This window comes from Vombatus ursinus, unplaced genomic scaffold (assembly GCF_900497805.2).
Source record: "Vombatus ursinus unplaced genomic scaffold, bare-nosed wombat genome assembly UNPS02014799.1, whole genome shotgun sequence".
NCBI classification, from domain to species: domain Eukaryota; kingdom Metazoa; phylum Chordata; class Mammalia; order Diprotodontia; family Vombatidae; genus Vombatus; species Vombatus ursinus.
In genome coordinates, this window is record NW_020954577.1 from 55,197,077 (window position 1) to 55,220,209 (window position 23,133).

Below are 23,133 nucleotides of genomic sequence, written 5' to 3' on the forward strand. Positions count from 1 at the left end.
GAGAGAGAGAGAGAGAGAGAGAGAGAGAGAGAGAGAGAGAGAGAGAGGGAGAGAGAGAGAGAGAGAGAGAGAAGGAATAATTTTTTCCACCAGCCACTAAGGAAGTGATGTGCTGTGCTGTGTAATGGAGGGTAGGACTTATCTCCAAGTATTTCAAACAAAGGCAAACGAAACACAACTAATATATTAGCTTGTTGACATTTAATAAGCCTATACATGAGCATGATTCAGCTTGGAAATATAATTAAATGCTTAAAATAAATGAGGGCTGGCACACTGTGCCAAAGTCGGCTGAGCCTACAAAAAGTGACTATCTCTGTCTGCCAATGCTGTCTATGGACCAGATGGAAAACATAAAGTGGTTTGCACTTTATTTTTAAATTACTGTAATTTTCCTAATAAAAAGGTTAAGCTTTATTTTCATAAAGCCAGATAGGCTCTCTCCAATAATAAGGTCTAGGAAAATTGTTCTGATGGTCCTCTCTCTCCCCCCCTTTCTTTCCATCGGGCACTTCCTCGACCCAGTTGACTAAGGTCATGAAGTCCAGCTTAGAAATCAGAGCACAAGCCTACCTCTTGGGCACACCATCCACACTCTGGGCCCAGCACCAGGCACTTGCTACATGTTGCTGCATTCGAGCTGGTACATCTGTTCTCTTCTGTAATGGAGGACAAAATAGTTGATTATTAATGAGCTCACCTCCCTGGGATGTTCCCTACCATTTGACCCCCGACAAATGACTTGAGAGAAAAATCAGCCTGGCCAATTACAAGCCTTTGCAAGACAAACACATTTTACTGGAGAAGGCAGAGTTCATGAAGTTAGAGCTAGAAGAGATTCTAGGAGTCATTTAGTCCCTTCCTGTCCCCCTACACACACACACACACACACACACACACACACTTATTTTACAGATAGGGAAACTGAGGCCAAGAAAGGTTAAATGACTTTAATCAAGCAACCATTCAATTCAAAAGCATTTATTATATACTAGTCATATCAAGCACCATGCTAAATACTTAGGGTACAAAGACAGGAAAAAAACATTCTCTGCCCTTAAGGAGTTTACATTTTAATGGAGGGGACAGACAATATCTATCAGCTACCATGAGCCTGGTACACGCAGATACATAGAAAAGAGGGAGGGTAAACTTGGAGAGTCATATAGGTAGGAAACAAAACAGAAAGAATTTGTATGCAGGATTCCTTTTCCATATCCCACAATGTCTCTCTTTTTACCTCACATACTTTAGTCCATAAATGTGACATTTGCCCAAGATTTTTAATGCTTGATCTTGTATATGGGAAGGGTGGGGAACATTGACTTTAATTTATATTTGATAGTTCTGGATAAATCCTTCTTCAAGGAATCCAAGAGGAAGGGAATCCCTGCTTGGTTTTCTTATATGGGAATACATTAATCATTTATGATTGCCTTGAGTGGGAGAATTCTCTCTGCCAACAAAGATGTCAGCTGTTTATACCTCATAGATAAGTGTTAGGGAGTTGCTAGAGGTTCACACACTTGCTCAGGCTTGCATAACTGGTAAGTGCCAGAGATGGAAAGTGAACCAACATCTTTCTGACTATAAGACTAACTCCCTATCCACTATACCACATTGCTCTCTGGAATGTGACCCAAATTCAATGAGTCCCAAGTTGAGCACTGAATAATAGAGACTGCTGGACTCAGGAGACAGCTAGATTCAGCTCTTGACTATAGAACTTTCTAGAGAAGTCACATGGACAAGTGCCTTGACCTCACTGCCTCAGTTTCCCAATGTGTAAAGTAAGATAACTAATCTCTGCAGTAAACTTCACAGGGTTGGTGTGAGGATCAAATGAAATGATGTTCACAATGTCCTCTGTGAATCAATCTTTCAATTCTCGTATGTCAACAATCATGATTCTTTCCATACCAAGATTGTGTTACTATGGTATCTAGTATGATAGACCTCACCTGGTCTGGACCTCTACTTAAAATCTGGGGATGAATTTGATTCACATAAATCTCATTCCTGGGTCATTATCCAGGCATGTATATTCTGGATCAAGAATTCATAAAGAGCTGGGATAGCCATGAGAATACTTTACCATGAAGGCTTTGACTTATTAGAAGACGTTCCTTCTCTCTTGGCTTCAGTTTGTTCATCTAGAAAATGAGGAGCTTGACATAGTTGACCCCTGGTTCCTTCCAGCTTGCAGTATGTGATATTATGAATGCTATCTTTGACACTTACGATCTGAGTGACCTTGGGCAAGTCATTGAACTTCTCTGGCCTTCAGTTTCATCATCTATAAAAGAAGGGTTGGTTGGAAAAGGCAACCTGTAAGGTCTTATTGATGCTTAAATCTAGGGACCTATGAATGCCACCTTGGACAGCTCCTACCTGAAGGACCTTGCACAATTCATTCATTTCTCCAGGCCTCAGTTTCCTCATCTCTAAAATTAAGGTATTGGACTAGCTGAGCTCTAAGGTCTCTTCTAGTTCTGAATTTATGATCTTTTGGTTCTTTGGGGGCAAAAAGGGACAAAAAGGCCTAGCCAACAAGCCATGGTAACCATCAGTGCTAGTATTTAAGAAATTGGCTCAGATGAGGTTCTGTTCTGAGCTCCATGTCCTGGCCTCCTTCACCTGGCTCACCGTTAAGTGAATGTCCAACTGGATTTTCCATAGATTTCCACCCTTGGTGGTGATATTTAATAATACCATTTTCCTCTGGGAATGATTTTTCTCCCCCCTCCAAACTGTACCACCACTCCACCCCAGGTACTACTGTTTAAGGTTGGGAAAAAGACAGAAAAATAGACTCAGGAATGACCATTGATTGCTTTCTCCATAGTTTGCAATCAGGCTACAGTGTCCTGGGGCTGATCACAATGCCTATTGGCACTCCTGGGCATAGGCATCATATTCTGGCCGATGACTGCCATCACCTGAGCCCAGCACCAATCACTCATCAGGCACATCTCCTTCTCAGTCATGCTTAGGAGGCACTGATGTCACCCTGACTGAAAGATAGCTCAGTCCTCTCCTCATAATCCCCTGGCTTTGCTCATTCTATAGCTATCTTGCTCACTTTGAAACATGGTGTTTAAAAATAGATTTGAGAATTTGGGCAGGCAGAGGCAGACCAGTGGATGCTGGGTGAGGAGAAAGACAGGGAGGGTGACTTCTTTCACCCTTTTCCTCTATGGCTGGCCCTGATGCTTTTACTCCCTGCTCCCAGACCCATTTCAGCCATTTGGAGGCACTCAAGGCTAAACTGTCCCCTAGAGTTCAAGGGACAGCTAAAATCTAGGGATAGGGAGGGGAAAAGACAGAAAACAGAGGGGTAGCTTAGCTAAATGGGGAGGGTGGAAAGTCAGACGCCCATGACACTGTCTTATGGGACGTGATGGGGAGGAACACACACCCTCATTCCTTTTATCCTCACTTCTCTCCCCATCATGTTAAGAAGCAAGCATTTTCTCCTGATATTCTTTCATCACCCTTCTCCTTACATGCTCTTTCACCTAATTTCATATAGCTTCTCACTGACCTTTCTGGTCCTGAGCTATTCAATGAAGTGGCTGCCATGAGCCAGGCAGGGTGTTATCCCTGGAACTCAAGAGCTTACATGAAAACCATTGCTTGGTTGACAATTTGGCTATTTGAACTACCTTTCTTTCTTTCTCTTTCTCTGTGTCTGTCTGTCTGTCTCTCTCTCTCTCTCTGTCTATCTTCTTTCCTTCCTTTCTTTTTTTTCTCTTAGTTCTTTGGCATAAAGGATGATTATCTGGGTGAGGGATAGGAGAAGGAGCTATTAGGGAATAAAGGTGATATAAAATAAATTAGTATTTTTTTAAAAGGCACTCCTTAATACTTTATACTTTCTTGGTCATCATCAACTTTCCTCCAACAAGACTGAATCTTTGAAGATAAAAATATTCCAGAGAACTTGGGTGTATGGTTTGGAACAGGCAAAACTTAGCCTTCTGCATTTTTTCTGAACTGACGTTATCATAGACTTGTAGCTAGAAGAGTCCTGATAAGCCTAAGATTATCTATTTAGAGCTTGGACCTACCTTAGAGGCTTGGATAGTCCAAGCTCTCTCCCCATTTTGCAGATGAGGGAACTGAGATGCAGATAGTTAGGTGATTTGCCTAGGGCCACACAACTCTTAAGTATCTAAATGTGGGCTTTGAATCTAGGTTCTCCTAATGCCAGGTCCAGCATTCCATCCAATAGGCCATGTTGCTGCCTGGATTCTTATGTCTTCTTTTCTAGTTGAGGATGCTGAAGTCTAGAGAAGGCCAATAATTTATCCAAGGTCTCACAGGCTATTAATAAATGACAAAGCCAGGATCCAAACCTCGGCCCTCTGATGTTTAGTCCAATGCTCTCTACACTTTCAGGTCTCCTGTGCCTTCAGGGTCAATAAAACTGACAAAAAACTATAATCCAATTTGCTTATGCATCTAATTTTGCCTTTGCTGAAATTCAACCTGGACCACAACTGCAGAAACCTAGAACCGGGCTGGGCCTATTTTTAGCCCTGATTTCATCCAGTCAGGGGAGACTTGTGTGCTGCAAAGTAAACTTGCAGAGTACTGGGGTGGGAATGAGGCAGGGATGTATTTCTAAAGTTAGTCTGATTCTGACCTTGATTAACTCTCATGCAACCTGAGGGCAGGGAACCGAGCAACTTGCAAAGGAAGGAACTCCATTTCCTTCCGCTTCTATCTTCCCTGCCCTGCATCCTTAGCATTTGGGGGGCCAGCCTCCATTTTGGACATTCAGGGACCCACCCAGGCCTGACGGGTGACAGCTTGGGAGGTCACTTTGGCCTTGCCAGGGTTCAGGCCTGACATGTCTCTGAAGTCTCCCAGAAACAGGAGTTTGACCTCAGCTGGATTTGAAGAGGAGGGGTGTCTTGGGTTTCCTCAGAACTCAGGGCAGACTCCAGCTTTGGCCTCCATGGGAGCCATGTCAAAGCCTGCTGCTGGAGAGTGTCATGGTCAGATTCTCAGAAGACAAGCCAGATAAACTTTGGCAAAGACAAATTTCAGGCTTTCCTTTTTCATACTGAAATGAGGCCTACGCAAAGGGCTGGATGAAGGAAGTTTGTCCTTTGGGAGGCCCTGAAATCTGCATGGGGCACACTGCAAGGGAGCAGGCGGGAGACTGAGGATTCGTTCTCCTTGCCCTGACAGTCCTGGCTGGCTGAGCTGTCCTGACCATCAATCAGCTCAGCCAGGCCCAGTTCTGAAGGCAGCCCTGATCTGAGCTGAAACTGCCAGAGGACTCACCCATCAAGGAACAGGAGAGGATTAGAGAAATGCGGGAAGCCTCATGGTAGGAGAGGCAGCGTGGGATAGTACACGGAGGGTTGCACTTGCAGTCAGGAAGCCCCCAATTTAAATCTTGCCTCAGATGTTTACTTGCTGTGTGACCACGTGAAAGTCACTTAACTCTTCTGATTCTCAATTCCCTTATCTGTAAAGAAGCAGGCATAAAAGTACCTCTAGGACCTGTTTCATAGGGTTCAAATGTGATAATATCTGTAGAATACTTTGCAAGTTCTAAAGAGCCATAGAAATCTCTGTTCTGAGGCCTGTTCTCTGTGCCCATTCTGGTCCTGCACTCCCCAGCTCTCTGCCAATGCCATCTGTACCATTGTCCCTTCCACCAAATCCCACTCATCTCTGCCTGCTGAAGTCTCTCCCGTTGAGTTCCAACTCAGCTGCCTGCAGGAAGCTTATGTTCTTGTTGTTGTGTTTGTCCTTCATTCTCAAAGACGACATGCCATCAGGGAGGTGATGACATAACTTGCAGTTGACTTTGATTTGAGAGAGGGAGGGCTGTGCAAGGTTACCAGCCTCACTTTCTCCTTCAGAGCCGTCTGGGCCCAATGGCCAGATATTCATCAGGATCATTGCAGATGGCCCAGGATGGAATGGGAGACCCTGGCCCTTTTAAGCTAAGGTCATTTCAGGTTCTCACTTTGAGTGAGGCAATGCCCATTCAGTGAATAGGCCTCTTTAAGAAGTGAGCAAAGGGATGGCCCCTTTAATTAAAAAAAAAAATCAAACTGGGAGGGGAAGACCCTCAGGGTTGCTGTCCAAAAGAGAAAGTTATGATTTACATTCACTCGGAGGGCCCAAAAAAACAATCATTAAGTGGTGCTTGGGCAGGGACCTATGTCCAAACCAAGAGCTTCAAAGTCAATTGGGTTTAAGGCTTGGTCTTTGAGAGAGAAATCTAGCCAGTAAAGCCCAACTAGGCAGCTTTCAGCCATTAAAATTTACCTTTCTTTTGGCAGAACACCATTAGGTAAAGAGAGAGGAGAGAGAAGGGGAAGGGAGGAGAGGGGAGGAGAGGGAAAGAGAGGAGAGGAGAGTCCATCAAACTCCCAGATACTGAAATGATATTTTAAAAAAAAAACTTATAGCTGAGAAGAATAATGGGTCTTTGTCTATTTGGTCTTAAGACCACCTCTCTAACCATTTCACCACAGTGCCTATTATTTATGACATATACAAAATGACCACTTAACAACTGCATATCCAGGAGGTGAATAAAGACTGACAAAAGTTCACAATTTAGAGCTCTGTGAGATCTCTGAGATCATCATCTAATCCTACATGTCTAGACTACTCCATGGGAAGAAAAGAACATTGCCAGCATCCTCAGGCACTTTTGTGGTGCTCCTCACTGGCTGCCCAAATCAAAAGTCATCATCAAGTCAGCCAATGACAGTGTAACAATGATGCTAATTACCAACTCTTTCCATGAGTCATCAGGGAAAAGGACCAGGTCAGGATCTCCTCTGCCTACCTATTTATGTGCCCTATGGCTATTTATGGAGTCCATAAGTACAGTATTCCTACATAAAGTGCTGCCTTTAGGGAAGAAGTAGCAATGGCTAGCCCTTTCCTAGTATTATATCAAATGAAAAATTATAAGAAGCTCAGTGACAGAATGGCATAGTGGATAGAGAACCAGCCTTGAAGCCAGTAAGACCTGGGTTCAAATCCTGCCTCTGACACAAACTGACTGTGTGACCCTGAGCAAGTTACTTCACTCCTTGGCACAAGAGGCAACTCTTTAAGACTACCAGAGACACAGAAGGAGCTGATCTGATTGGCAGCAGAGGGCGAATTTGGCCTGGGAGATCTCTGTACCAATGAAACTACAGATCCAGTCCCTTCCCCTATCCCACTTTCAGGCCACTACTAGTTTATATTTGGCACATAAATGGCCCTGTGACAAAACTGACAATTATAGCTCACATTTGTATAGGACTTTTAAGTTTCTTTAACAGCCCCAGAAGTGTGAGTCAGGAAGCACAAGGATTAAGCTCCACTTTACTGATGAAGAAACTGAGTTTTTTAAAGCCTAAACAGTATAAAGAGAGTATCCTCTTGGGAACCATTTTTATTTTTTGATTATGATTTGTTTGCCCTACGCCACAGCCTGAATCTATGAAATCTTTAAAGCAGGCTATGCCACAGAGATAAATCTGGGATAATAAGCAAACAGATGCTACAGTTCATCATTGTTTCAGAGGCAAAGACAATTGTCATTGGGCAAGGTGGTGCAGTGGATAGAGAGTTGTGCCAGAGTCAAGAAGACCTGAATTTAAATCTGGTCTCAGACACTTATTAGTTGTGTGATTGTGGGCAATTCAGTTCACCTGTGTCTCTCTCAGTTTCCTTGTCTATAAAATGAGTATAATAATAGCACCTACCTCCCTGGGTTGGTGTGAGGTTCAAATGAGATAATAATTGTAAAGCACTTAGCCAAGTGCCTGGCAAAAAGTAAGTGCCCTGAAATGTTAGTTATCATTGTCATCACCAATATTCTTATTACTATCATTCTCATTATCTGTTCTTTGTTTTTCTTTACAACAGACATCTACGGTATAACTGATAATTGAATTGTGGGGTTTGAAGACAACTAGAGCATATAACCTGAAAGGTGGTCCAGTCCTTTTGGCCCGCTTCTGGGGGATTCCAAGGGCCACTTCTCTTTCTCTCTTAGCAGACAGTCTTTTCTCCTGCTTTCCTAAGAAGAGGCAAGCTAGTGACTGTGAGCCTCATAAGCCCAGACTCAGAGCTTCAAGGAAGCTTCAGGGTCCATTCCAATGCTCTTGTTTGAAAGCTGAAGCCCACAGAAGAGAAACATGACTTAGCCAAGGTCCCTCAGCTCCCTTCCATCACTCAGTCCATGAAATCTTTCCATAACCTTTCTCATACTCTCTTCTTATTTTATTTTATTTCGAGGCAATTGGGGTTAAGTAACTTGCCCAGTCACACAGCTAGTAAGTGTTACGTGTCTGAGATCAGATTTGAACTCAAGTCTTCCTGACTTCAGGGCTGGTGCTCTATCCACTGCGCCACCTAGCTGCCCCTCATATTCTCTTGTCATTCAGATTCTTTTCTTCTCTCTCAGTTAGACCTCTGCTTGCTGATGCTAACCCCTCTACCTGGTACTGTTTATCTAACCCCTTGTTATTTTTTCGTATGACCTTTTCTCAGAAATGATCCCCTCCGTATAGCCTTGGTAAGCCTCTAGTGGTTCCTTTCCTTTGGCCTTATGGCTTGTCTCCCCTGTCCTAAAACAGCCTGCCCTTGACTCGGCTTCCAGCCCCAGTGTCAGTAATCCTACCTCTCTTTCACTGTCAAACTTCTGGAAAACGTTGCCTCCTCTATGTCCACAGGCTCTGGCTTCTCCCCACCCCCTCACGGCTCAGTCGTTCACCATCTGGCTTCTGTCGCCATCACTCTGCCGAAACAACTCTTGCCAAGGTTGCTGACAACCTCCAGATCCCTACATCCAATGGCTTCTTTTCAGTTTCCATCTTCCTTGACCTCTGTGTAGCAAGTGACCCTGTCGCCCACTGCTCCTTGACATTTTCATCCCTCACCTTCCACAGTGCTCAACTCACATGCTCCTAAATCGATGGCTCCTTCATTTTCTTCACTGCTTCTTCAGCATGGCGATCTCCTAAGATTCTGTCTTTGGTCTTCTTTTCTATTCTCTCTCCCGACAAACTCTTCCCCATCCATAACTTCAGTCAGAAGCCTTCCCACTCTGGTTCACATCTAACCTTTTCTCCAGATCTCCAGTCTCACATTTCGATCTGCCCATGGGGCGGCTCAATTTGCATGTCTAATCAGCACCTCAAAGGATCATAGATTTAGAGCTGGATGGAAACTTAGAAGTCAACTTGTCTAGCCCCGTGATTTTATAGATGAGGAAACTGAGGCCCATGGAAGTTGAGTGACTTCCCCAAGGTCACACACCATAAGTGTCAGTGGTGAGATATGGACCCAGGTGTCCTCTGACTTCACAGTCTATTCTCTGTACCATGATGTCTTTCAAGGATCAACCTCAAATTCAACATAGCTAAAACTAAACTCATCTCCCCTAAGACCTTGTTTCTCCTCTAATTTCTCTATTTCTATCAATAAGATCACCATTCCCCACCCCTACCCACATCATCCAGGCTTGGAACCTGAGAATCTTAACAATAATAATAACTAGGGGCCGCTAGGTGGTACAGTAGATAGAGCATCTGCCCTGGAGTCAAGAGGACCTGCGTTCAAATCTGGCCTCAGACACTTGACACTTACTAGCTGTGTGACCCTGGGTAAGTCATTTAACCCCAATTGCCTTGCAATAAGAACATCAATAAAAAAAAAACCATTTTTAAAAACCCCAAAATAATAGCTATCTTTGACACAGTACTTTACGATTTGCAGAGCATCTTAATATAGTATCTCATTTGATCCTCAAAAAAAAAAAGGTGCTATTGTTATCCCCATTTTCAGATAAGGAAACTGAGCTAAATGACTTACCCATTGTCCCACAATAGCAAGTGTCTGAGGCAGGATTTGAACTAAGGTTTGTCTCCAAGACCACTGCACTGGCCTCTACATCACCTAGCACCCTGATCTTTGTCTTTCCTCAGTCTCTATACAGCCAACCCCAATCTATTGCCAAGTCCTATCAATTCTTCCTCTAAAAAGATCCCCCAAATCTGTGCCAGCCTCTTTACTCCCACCACAACCATGCTAGGTACTTGTCCCTTCTCTCCTGGACTATCGCAGGAGCCTCCAAATTTATTCCAGTCTGTTTCCTCTCCAATTTATTCTTCCCATTACTGATCACATAAATGATCTAAGGTACTGAGCTGATTACCTCATTCCTCTACTCAAAACATTTAAGTGTCTTCCCCTTGTGGTCCAAATTAGAGAGAAATTCTGTCCAATGGAATGTAAGCTCTTTGAGGGTAGGGACTAACCCTCATTTTTGTGTTTGTGTATGTCTAGTGTCTGACACAGTGAGTGCCTGGCACATAGGAGGTGCTTAATGCTTGTTGATGAATATCCTGGCCTTCAAGGCTTCTAGAAGCCTGGATTCAGTTCAGTTTTCCAACTTTATTTCCCATTAGCCCCCTCCATGGACTCCATGTTCCAACCAAACTGGCCTATTCACTTCCCTATGTTCCCCAACCTGAGTTCTCATTCTGTCCACACCTCCCTCGGTGCCTTTGCTCATGTTATCCCCAAGCCCACTTTGGGCCCAGCTCTATCACTGTCACCTCATAAACAGAATCCTTTTCTTCCTTCGAGGCCTTATTCAGTGCCCATCCCCCTCAGTGAAACCTTCCCTAATTTTCTCACTGGTAGATGATCTCTTCTGCTGCAGTTTCTTGTAGCATCTCCTCTGTCCTGGACCTCCGAGGTATCCCGATTTCTGTTATCTCAGAGTTATTTTTGTGCATGTCTAATCCCCTTTATAAGACTTTGTGCTCCTTGAGGGAAAAATCTATGTGTGGCTATGTCCTTGTAGGCTCTGTGTCCAGCAGGTTACCTATGGGAAGTTCTAAACCCATATATTACAGGTGGAAGTCCTGAAGAGGGTGAGCCCGGGACCTAATCTGAGGTGCCTGAATCAGGAAATGCCTTCACCTGAGGAAACAGAATTAGAAGTGAGACTTCTAAGAGGGGCAGGGTTCCATGGTCCGATGGGAAGCTACCTGACTCTGTTGAGTGGGACCTGTGTGGATTGTCAAACGTGTCATAAAAGGGAGAAGGAAAAGGGGTGGAGAGGAGGAGAAAGCAAGAGAGAGGCAGAGGGGTATGAAAGAGAGGGAAAGACAGAAAAACAGAGATACACAGAGAGAGACAGAGAGAGAAAAAGAGAGACAGACATACACACAGAGAGATACAGACAGAGAGACAGAGGGAGACACAGAGCCAGAAAGACACAGATAGAAAGATGGAAAGAAGCAAAAAAGGAGAAATAGAGAGACAAAGTAAGAATGAGAGTGAGATATGTTTGTTGAGATTTAAACAAGCTTTTCCTTGACCCATTACTCCCCAAATGTTAGATGTCCCCCCACCTCACCCCATGCTTCTCTGGATGATATACCTTGGTACAGTCCTAAACTTTTAGAGGTCTACCCAGCATTTTCCCCATCACCACCCTGTCAGGAAGGTAGTACAAGTGCCATTACCCCATTTTACAGATGGGGAAACTGAGGCCCGGGGAATATGAATGACTTGAGGAGTATCACATGGAAAGTAAGTGTCAGAAGCAGGACTTGAAACTTTGTCACCTGCCCCTATGCCCAGTGCCCTGGGCACTTTGATTACTCCTCTGCTGTTTCTTCCCCTTATAAAATGCAAGCTCCCTGAGGGCAGGGGCTGTTACCTTTTTTTCCCTTTGTTTCCCCAGGGTCCTGCCCAGCTCTCTCCCTGGGAGGAGTTTAATGAGAGTTTACTGAATGGGGTCTTGTTACTAGACCACACTATTTGAGGAAGTTTTCTTGACACAAGAGAAAGGGAGAGGACCCAAGGAGAGAAGGCAGAAAAACAGCGACCACAGACACCAATCAGGGCATCTCCCAGGGGTGAGCCAGCCTTAGCCCTGTACCTGTGGGGCTTTAAAGCTCCCCAGTCCAGGCTGTTCTGGGCTGCTCAGAGGCAAAGCCTGCTCAGAGCTGCTGGATCTGGCCTGGAAAAGCCGGACTGGACATGTGCTCTGCTCCTAGTTTTAACTGGAAAGGTTCCATGCATTCCAGCTGTCTTCTTTGGGAGGCACACTCCCTGTTTTGAAAAGCCAAAATATTCACCAGTTTCCCACTCTGCCCCTCCAGATAATGTTTTCAATATAAGATATTTCATTAGAGTTTCAGGGCCTCTTCCTATTTTCCATTCCAACTCTTGGCAAGTAGGAATCTCTCTCTCTCTCTCCCTCCCTCTACCTAATCTTCCCCCCCTCCCCTTTTCCTTTCCTTATTTTATTCATTCCTTCACTTTTCTCTTCCTTCCTCTTTCTTTTTTCCTTTCTTTATTACTTCCTTCCTTTCCTCTTTCCCTCACTCACTCCTTCCCTCTTTCACTCCCTCTCTCCCTCCTTTCCTCTCTCCCTCCCTCTCTCCTTCCTTCCCTCCCTTTCTCCTTCCCTCCCTTTCTCCTTCACTATTAAACAGCTGCTCAGGTCAAAATCCTAAAGCTTAAAGAAAGACTTAAAGTGTAGGCCATGAGCACCTTAGAATCTCTGAAGTTTCTTTGAAATTGGAAGCCTTGTTGCTTGAGTGGATTTTTCTTACAGCAAATCAATATCAACTGTGGAAAATGGCTTTATTCGAAACAAACTCCCTCCCCCCTTGGACCTCCTTTAGGACGCACTCTGATGTCCTCTTCTCCAGGAAGCCCTTCCTAATCTTAATGTTGGTATTCTTTGCTCCTCCTCCTCACTGCATCCCCCTCCCCCCCAGAAGAACCTAAGCTTCTGGAGGGCAGGCACAAGTGACTGATTTTATTTTTAGATCTGGGGCAGATGCACCATAGCAAATGCTTCAAGAATGCAGATTGGCTTGGATTGTTTCATGAGCTCATAGTGCTAGAGTAGGAAGAAACTTCAAAGTCGTCTAGTCCTATCCCTTCATTTTAGAGATGAAGAAATGGAGTCCAGGGCAGGGGTAGAGACTCCTCCAGGGCAACACCCCTAGCAGTGTGGTCAAGCCAGGGTTCCAAGAAGAGTCAGCTGGATCCTCTTCTGTCCTTCCTGACCAAATTCACATTTTGCTTTTGTCTTTGTGTCCTCGGCACTTGACCGCTTGCCAGGCACGCGGTAAATGCTTGCCAAACGTTTGGTGATGGAGGGCCTGACTGATTGCCTCCCACACTGAGAAGCAGCTTTGGACCATGGAAAAAGACGGAAGCTGGAAATCACATTCTAGCTCTGTGACCATGAGTCTCTTCTCTTTGGGTCTCAGTATCCTCCTCTGTAAAGGAACAATATTTGACTAGATTCCATTTCTAGAGGAACATAGTTCTCTCTGCTTCTAAGGCTTTTTACAAAACTCACAGAAGCTCAATGTTTAATCAGCCAAGCAACAAGCTGTTATGAGGCACTTGCTGGTTGCCATGCACTGTGGTATGTGATAAGGATACACCTCCCTCCCCCTACTCAATAAACTCCAGAAACTCCCTATCATCTCCAGGATCAAACACAAATGCCGTATCTGTCATTCAAAGCCCAACATGACCCAGCCTCCTCCTTCCTTTTCAGTCATCTCACACCTTGCTCGCCCACATATACTCTTTGATTTGTTGACTCTGGCCTCCTGGCTATTCCCAGAATATGACTCTCCATTTCTCAGCTCAAGGAATTTTCTCTGGTTGTCCCCTGTGGCTGGAATACTCTCCCTCCTCAGCTCCACTTATTGGATTCCCTGGCTTTCTTTAGGTCTCAGCTAAAATTCCACCTTCTACAGGAAGCCTTCTCCAGCCCTTCCTAGTTCTAGTGCCTTCTCACTGTTACTTATTTCTCATTTATCCTGTAGATAATTAATTTCTACATATTTGTTTCCTTGTTGTGTCCCCCTTAGATTATGAGTTCCTCAAAGGCAGGGACTGTCTTTTGACTCTTTGTATTTGCAGTGCTTAGCACAGTGCCTGGCATGAAGTAGGAGCTTAATAAATGCTTATTGGCTGACTGAGAATGGCAAAAATGATCCTTGACCTCAAGAAACTTCCAGAGAGAAGTACTAAGTTGACTCAACAGGGCCCATAATCAAAGAACCGCTTAGCCAACTGAGGAATATTACAGAGGAGAAAGGAAAGAGGCTAAAATAACCAGGTGGTTTGCTCTGAGTTCCTAAGTAACTTCCTCTCTCGCCCCAAAGAATACATGTTTCTGCTTTCCCCTTTGGGCTTTTCCAACCGCTATTCTCAGAAGACACCTCAGAGGCCATTAAGGTCAATTTTAAGCTCTGTACATTCCCCAATGGGGAAGCCACTACCTCTTGAGAATGCCCTGAGGATCCTAGGTCATAGATTTAGGGCCAAAAAGGACTTGAAAGGACAACTCATCTGACCACCTTGTATTATAGATGAAGGGGCTGAGCTTCCAGACAGGTTCAATACCTCCTGAGATCACACAGGTAGAAAGAGCCAGGGGCAGGAATTCAGCCCTGGCTCCAAACTAGTCTGCAGAGTGATTGGAGGGGAATTGTGAAACTGGGAAGAGCTTGAGGAAGATGATGTGAATGGGAAGGAAAGTAGTAATTTCTAGCTTTCATATCCACCCAAGAATTTCTGGTTATCTGGGAGCTTTGCCATAGAGCTGCGACAATGGGAAGTACATTAGAATAGGTTAAGGAAGCTGAATTTGAATCCTTGATCTGTCCCTAATTTGCTGTGGTAAATCATAGACCTCTCTAGGCCTCAATTTTCCCACCTATGAAAAGAGGATAACACCTACGCACACCCCAGGGTTGTTTTGAGCTTCAAGTCAGGTGATGGATGTGATCAGTTGAAATGTGAGGTGAATGATTCACAAGCCTGTATACTCTTTCATTCAGGTAACCTCAAAGAGTCAGGAAGACAGGTTCAAATCTTGACATTCAATTACCAGCTGCAGGATCCTGGGCAAGCCTTGTACAGTCTCAGTTTTTCCATGAGTAGAAGTAAGAAAAGATAATACTTGTTTGACCTTCCACACAGAGAGGTTATCAGGAAAGCAAGGGCTACATAAAGTGAGTTGTCATTAAACTAAAGAAACAGTGGAGTATGATTGGAAGCACAGTTGATTCATGTGACCTGGGTCTTCTGCTGAGTAGCTCTCTATCTACTTACCTTCATGGTGCCTGGCCCAGAGTATGGGCTTAAGAAATACGTCCTTGTTGGTCAGTTAAATCTCTGTGCCTTGGTTTCCAAATCTGTGAAATTGGGTTCATAATAACTGAACCTTGCAGGGTACTTTTGAAGTTCAAATGAGATAATACATATTAAAGTGCTCTTATAACCCATAAAGCATGGTTTAACTATCAACTATTCTTCTTATTATTTTATCCTTCTTGGTTCACTAAATTTCAAATCTCAAGCAGAAGAGGAGATTGACAACATTTTCTTTGAGGTAAACACAGGCCTTATTAACCTATAGGGATCAGAACTAGCAGGAATAAAAACATTTTAAGACATCATTTGTAACATGACCTCCAGTAGAGTATTGTTCTGATGCCTTCCTTGGGCGTAGGAGTAACCCTGGGCACCAAAAGGCTAAGCCAGAGCTGCCAGCCCAGCTCTGACAGTTGCTACTGAGCTGAAGAAGCTTGAACATGGCCAGGTGAGGGACTATTTACCTATTGTCCAATGGCCAACCTTGCTAAGCTGGAAGTTCATCATGAAATTGGCCACAAGGGGGACCAATTTTTCAACTTTCAAGGATGGGCTGCCTAGTAAGACAGTAAGATTATGAGCTATATTGGTGTAGAGAATGGATATCCACATGGATGGAATCACCAATGTTGGAGTACAAAAGCCTAAAACAGTGGCTTATCAACAAATCTAGGTAAGATGGATTAAGTTAATATAATAGGGTTTGCTTCTTTGTGCTATGATAGCATTTTCAATTGTTTGGCCATTATTAGATGTTGATAATGTACAATTAGGATGCTTTAAAATAATATATTCATTTATTTCCTTGCAACATAACTATGAAATGTGCAGGGAAGAGAGAATCACTACTATAGAAAAGAAGAAGAAAAAACAATAACGACCCTATAGTCAGAGACCCAATGCCTTTCTAAATTTACCAAATGAATCAGTAACTCAGAAGAAATAGAAGTCTTTGGGCTTTGTTTATGTGTCACAAGCTGAGCTAACCTCTTTCTATACCATGTTCATCATCCGTGGTGTATCTTCGCCAATCTGTGCCCTTCTGTATTTCAGACAAGAGTGGCAAAGCGCCTAGCACTTAGTTGAATAAATGTTTATTAATGGACTAGATTGAGAGGGATCTCAGAGCTCCAGCACTGGAAGGGACACCAGGGATGCACCTGGTTCAACACCTTCATTTTCCAGGTTAGAAACATGAGAACAAAAGAATCAAATGACTTTCCTGAGCTCATACAGATTCTTGTGAGATGCAAGATTAAAACCCAGGTCCCTGGATCTGCTGTCTTGCTCTCTCTTTGCCCTGTCTAGTGCTTTGCTGCTTGCTGTCATCACCTACTTTCTCAGCCACCCTTCCCCCCATTATTCTCCACCTTTTTACTCTGATCCCAACCTTTGAAAACCAGACCAAAGCCCAGATGAGAACTTGAATGTTTTCAGGTCCAGGAAAAAATCTGTAAACCCCCTCCATGCTCTCAATGACAGGGAAATCTTGCCATGGCTTCCCTTTCTTAAATTCTCCTTTCTCCTACCCACCCTTTCAACTTGGAGGACTTAAATGGAGGTTATGGCAGAGTACAGTAGAAAAAAATGTTGAATTTGGTCACGCAGGACCCCAATGATGCCAGCTTTGGCACTGGTCACCCATGTGACCTGGGCCAGGATACTTCACCTCTACTTATCTGTAAACTGAGGGCATTGAACAGAATGGTCTACAAGATGCCTTTTATCTCCAAAGATACCATAACCCCATGAGTCACAGAGGGACAGTGAAAACTCAGGGGGACTCGAGCTAGAGTGGAAGGATGGCCACTTGAACAAGTGGAATGTTGTTCAAAATGGGTGTTTTATTTTGAACCAAATAGGGATTTGAAAAATATTCTTTGGTGGAACATTTTTTTCATGGAAATGGTTTCTAAAGTCACTGCCAGCAAACAAACAAATATTGGGTTTGGGCTGAGTAGGAATAATCAAATATTTTAGCAAATGACTTAATGCATCACTTCCACAACATACACACACACACACACACACACACACACACACAACTTGTTACTTGCTGTTAAGTATTTGAAGGGCTATTTTGCTCGGCTTGGCCCAAAGATCAGAAGTAGAAGCAACAAAGGGGACATTTCTAACAATTGAGCCCATCCAAGAGTAGAAAGGGCTGCCTTGGTGGGGGAGTGGGCTCCCTCTCAGTGAGGGGTTTCAGTTAAATATGGATCTCATTTTCCAGGCATATTCTAGTGAGGATTCACATTTACGTGTTGGTTGTATTTTATGGCCACTCAAGTTCCTTCTGACTGAGATTCTGTGGTTCTGGGATTATCAGGGAAGAATTTCTACAGAGCTTCAGCACTTACTCCATAAAAACACATGCAAAACCACTAGCATCGTCAGGATGGTTCAATTACCAGGTAAGCTCCTGGAAGGCAAGACTGTTTTTGTCTTTGCTTCTATCTATATCCTCAGTGTTTAGCACAGTCCGTGGTACTTAATAGGAGCTTAATAAATGCTTCTTGACTTAACTTGTTTCTTGACTATGATGTATTAAAGGTAAACCTCCTAATTGAAAAGTATGTGTGCTATATGCTTAGGTTGGTGGCTTAGTTGGAAGCCTGGAAATTCCAGTATTATAGGGGAGCACATGTTGGCAAGAGTGTTTATATCTAGTTATTGTGAAGTTCTGACTCCCTTGGAACACCCTGCCCCTGTACAGCAGGGGGAAGCTAATGAAATCAATCTATCCTCAGGTGCTATCAGCTGATGCTTTTATCTGAGTGCCACAGAGAATATTGTGATAGTACCAGGCATTCTTCTAATGCTGTAAGGTTTACAAAATACTTTACAAACATTCTGTAATTTGATCCTCAGTAGATCAGTCTCATGGGTAGATGCTATTGTTGTGCTCATGAAATGAGGCTCAGAATGGTGACATGACTTGAAAGGGTCACACGGCTGTTGTGTGTCAGACTCAGAATCTGAACCTGGGCTTTTCCTGGCTTCAAATCTAGTGCTCTCTTCACCATATCTCTCAGCCTCATATCAGTAGCCTCAATCAATGAGCTATGGAGTGTGGGGTTCATTGAGCTTTACTGCCACATCCCTTTACTATGACTCTGTCAACATGAGAACCACCTGGATCATTTGACTGAGATTCCTAGTCTCTGCTCTATCAGTAAAGAGTCTTTCTGTTGTTGTTGAGCCATTTTTCAGTCACGTCCAACTCTTAGCGACCCCTTTTGCAGGGTTTCTCGGCAGAGATACTGGAGTGGTTGGCCATTTCCCTCTCCAGCTCATTTCATAGATGAGGAAACTGAGGCAGACAGGGTTAAGTGACTTGCCCAGGGTCACAAAGCTAATGTCTGAGGCCAGATTTGAACTCAGGTCTTCTTGACTGCAGGCCCAGAGCTCAATCCACTGTACTTCCTAGCTGCCCTGTAAGGAGTCGACTCATTTTAATATGCCCAAACGGTGTTTTTGCATCTCTGGCCTGCGGACCTCCAGTGAGGGACAACCCATCAGAGCCCAGGTAATCTGAAAAGGAAAACTCAGCAGTTTGGAGTAGCTGGCCGCTGAGTTCTCTCAGTGCTTGAGTTCTGTTCCTGTGACTTCCTGAGGCAGGCCATTCTACTTTTCAATAGCTTGAATTTGCAGATGGGATGGAACCTTCCAATGCACTGGCACCCAGGCTAGGCTCTTCCATTCAACATGTGACCTGAAGATGGGCTTATATACTTTTCCAATGCAGTCCTTCAAAAATCCAGTTGATAGTGTAGCCTGGGTCTTTATGTAGAAGAGAAAGGTGGAAGAATCCCATCCCCTCTACCATACCTTCAGTGGGATAATCTGAGGCAGTTCTCTCCCCTGAGGGAGTGTCCCCTATCTCAGTGGATCTTTGCTTAAAGGCCATTAGATTGTAAGCTCCTGGAGGGTAGGAACCTTCTCTCTTTTTTTTAATCTCTATCCCCAGTGCTTAGCATAAGGCCTGTCACACAGTAGGTGCTATAAATAAATAAATAAACAATAAATGTCTAAATGGAATTGAGTGGGGATTTCCATGTCCTAGAAGCCATCGAGAAGGAGGGCTTTGGAGTAACCAGCAGAAAAGGCCTGAGGTTTCCTTCCACTGTATCCAAAAAGGCAAACAAATAGCATCATTTTAGTGATGAAGAGGAAAGTCATTGCTTTCATCCAGACTGAAGAAGCCTAAGTTATGCATAAAAGCCTCAAAAGCCAGTCATAAGAAGGCAGCCCGCAGAAGACAACGTAGAATTAGGAAGCCTGACTTGCTATCTTTTTTCTATAAATAACTTGATTTTTGCAATGAAGCCTATTGATGGCAGTTCTCCCTTGGAAAGCGATGATCTTGCCTCAAACAACGATTTGCTGGGTGGGCGACCAGGAAACACTGAATGATTAAGAGGCTACAAGAAGACATCCAGGGAGCTGACCTTTGCCATCAATGAAAAGCCTTATTTTTTTTATCTCTTGGGATAGCAGCATCCATGTCAGGCAAGTAGGGCTGGAGCCAAGGATGACCCACCCAGTCAAGTTTTCATATCACTTATTTACCAGGAAAATTGTTGAGGGGGGATAAGAAGAGATGCTTCAAATGAATGAGTATGCTTACACAGCTTCTCCAAGGGGCTTTAGTTGGAAGGGGGCTGCTCTAACCAGCTTTGTTCGATTATAAGCAATATCAAGATTATACTACAAGGCAAACGAATGGCTTATCCATTTCCAAGGAACGTGACTATTCTTTGAGTAATCCCATGCTACAGACACTCATTTAAGGAATTGGGGGGGGGGGTCAAAATGCTGGCTCTAAATGATCAATAAAATGACTTTGGGTGGGGTAAGGATGGGGTTGAAATGAACACCAACATGGTACACATCGAGCAAGAAGGCTAAATGATTATTTTTTTGGTTGATGAAGAAACCAATTTTAACAGGTGTGGTTTAAAAAAACCCCTCTAATGGCAAGAAAATATTATCTTTTTTCCCAACTATTTAATGTCTTTGGAAGAAAGTTCATTCAGAAAGGGTGAAAAGAAACCGAAAAAATGGCACTGGATTTTTTGTTTCTTGATTAAATATTTTCTTTTTGGACTTAGCAAAAGCAAAGCTAGAGGAAAACTCAACTTGGCAGCTAAAGCCCTTCACAGTCTGGCCCCAGCCCTCCTTTCCAGGATCATTCCACATTATTCCTCTTCCCACATTCTCCATTCCATCCAAACTGGCCGAGTTGGTTTTCCTGAACTCAGCATTCCATCTTTCATCTCCAGGCATCTGCCCAGGTTGTCCCTCCTCAGTTGGCCAGTTAGAATTCTGGACTTCCTTCAAGCCTCCTCTTCCTAGAGGAAGACTTTCCTGAACTCTTAGTTTTTAGAGCTCCCTCCATCCTCAAATTATCTGATACTTTCTTAGCTATATAAATGTAACACACATATGCCCAATATCGTTTATAAGCTTAATGAGCAAAGAGATAATTTTTGTTTTGTTTTTGTGTCTTTGGCATTTATGACTATTCCATGCAAACTCTAAGAGCTTAATATGTGCTTGTTGGGCTCGATTAGCTTTTTATGCACTGTGAAGATTAAGTATAGATTTTTATTTCACAATTTCTCTAGATCAATTTAGCATACTAGCTGGGTGCAACTTCAATCTAAGAACATGCTTTCAGGGAAGGGAAATTTATTTGAATATTAAACCAAATGAAACAATTTTTAATCACGCAGGCACATATGTGGGGGCAATCATGCTATGAATTCCAAAGTTAGATGCAAATATTTGATCTGCTTGGGGGGGGGAGAGGGAACAATACTAGCCTCCCTCCCTCCCCCCACTCTCTCTGCAGCTGTTAGTACTGCAGACAAGAGTTTACAATACGTAATTCCACTTTTATCAAGGCCAAAAGGAGATAGGGGATATAGAAACCAACTACCCAGTGATTGCCCACGTATACTAACCAGCGAGATGTTCTGTTTGCTTCTCTCTTGTTTCTGGTGAAGGCACTATTGGCTATTTTCTCTAAAAATATGTTGCTTGATCTTTCATTTTTGTTCATTTCTAAGAGGAAAAAAATAACCTGTTTGTTTTCACCTTTCTTTTCATCTCTGTCACTAAGCCCAGTGCCTAGCATACAGCAAGAACTTGATAAATGCTTGTTGATCTGACTTGATTTAATTTTTATTTCTTTCGAATTTCCTGAGTTCCAGCACAGGGAGGGACTGATACTGTGATTTCATTGGTCCCTTCAAATGGCTCTCCCAAGAGAGGAAGCTCCCTCTGCCGATACAGTCAGCATCGTCTCTGCATCTGCAAAGTTATCTCTAGATCACTGAGAGACTAATGACTTGCCCAGAGTCATACAGACATGATGTGTCAAAGGGAGGACTTGAATCCAGGGCTTTCTGGTCCTAGGGCTGGTTCTTTATCCACCATGCTTCCTCTGTGGAGTTCCATAGATGTTGCATTCCCTCTTTACAATTTAAACTCCTTGAAGGTAGGGACCGTTTCATTTACGTTTTTGAAAGGTGTGTTGAATTGAACCGAATGATAAAAGATGCAAAGTCAGATTTTGAGGAAGATAAACACTGTTTGGGATTGAGCAGGCATGTGAATCTGATGACAAGATTGATAAGGAGACTAAAGAACTGGGGCCTTAAAAAGAAGGTGATGATGTGGCAGTCCAGTGGCAACAGCTGTCTGCTGAATAAATGAGTGATCGTATGCCTGAGAACTGATAGATTTACCTTGTGTCCATCTGCTCCTACCCAGGTAAATCCTAAGCCCACTGACTTTGATTTTATGAAAGACTGCATGTCCACAATTGTAGGAAGAAATATTAGTTACATTTTTTAAATTACGTTGTGTAATGGATACAACTAGCTCTGAGCAGACAAAATGTGCACAGGGCCCCTCCTTGTACTGCTGAGCCAGCCCTCCCACCTTCCTTCTCCTGCCAGATGCCTAGATTCTCAGGTCATCCTGTTCTGATCTGTCTCTAGGGAAAGTAGCCTACTGAGATAATTCACACTAAGGCGTTAGTGACCATGTGTTACTTTAAAAGGGAATTATCTAGAGAGAGCAACACTTAGTTGATCTCTAACATTGACATTAAAGGCAGAAAGTAGACATTTGAGGAATGAAAGGGACGTGGTAGGGTTCCTCAAAGGATTCCCTGGTGATGACCATCTATGATTTCATTCAGGCATGGCCCCTCAGCTTATCAAACGCTTTCTCGACTTCTGCCAACATTTCAAACAAAAGACAGTTTCCTCTGAATCTCTTTTTTTAGGTGGCTTGTTTGGAAAGCTGGGATTTCTCAGTGCTGCCTTTCAAAAAAGAGCCTTGTGTTGGGGGGGGGGGGGCACAGAGACTTCCAAGCACTAGCTATGAGACTTAACTAGAGAGCTGCAGAGCACAGGTAATTGGAGTGCTGGTCCCCAGGTACCTATATCTGAACCTTGTCTGACACAAAATCCCCTGCTTTCATCCTCACTTATCCTTCGTGTTTTCATGGTAGTGGTGGTGGTTGCTGTTCAGCCATCTCAATCACGTCCAGCTCTTCGCAACCCCATTTGGGTTTTCTTGGCAAAGAGACTGAAAAGGTTGGCCATTTCCTTCTCTGACTCATTTTACAGAAGGGGAAACTGAGACAAACAGGGTTAAGTGACCTGTCCATAGTCATCCAGCTAGTGTCTGAGTCCAGATTTGAACTTGAGAAGATGACTCTTCTTTACTTCAGGTCTGGCTCTCTATCCTTCTTGTTTACATATATGCAATTGATTATGAAAAGAGCCCCTAGATAGAGTGAAAAGAACACTGGTTTGGGCACCAGAGACCCCACGTTCAAATCCTGGCTCTAACACCTGCGATCTTTCCCCCTTGGCTTCAGTGCCTCATTTATTACAATTTTAATAAATGACAGGTTCCAAAATTGAG

The 23,133-nt window shown here is 43.6% G+C and overlaps 1 protein-coding gene across 1 annotated transcript in view; it reads right to left on the reverse strand.

Annotated features, from left to right (window-relative positions):
- Window positions 1-23,133, reverse strand: part of LOC114050406 (integrin beta-8-like) — a 105,926-nt gene that overhangs the window by 77,150 nt on the left and 5,643 nt on the right. Inside the window, exon 2 of the mRNA XM_027872040.1 lies at window positions 574-659. Within this exon, the coding sequence (XP_027727841.1) occupies window positions 574-659 (86 nt within the window). The remainder of the gene's footprint in view (window positions 1-573; window positions 660-23,133) is intronic.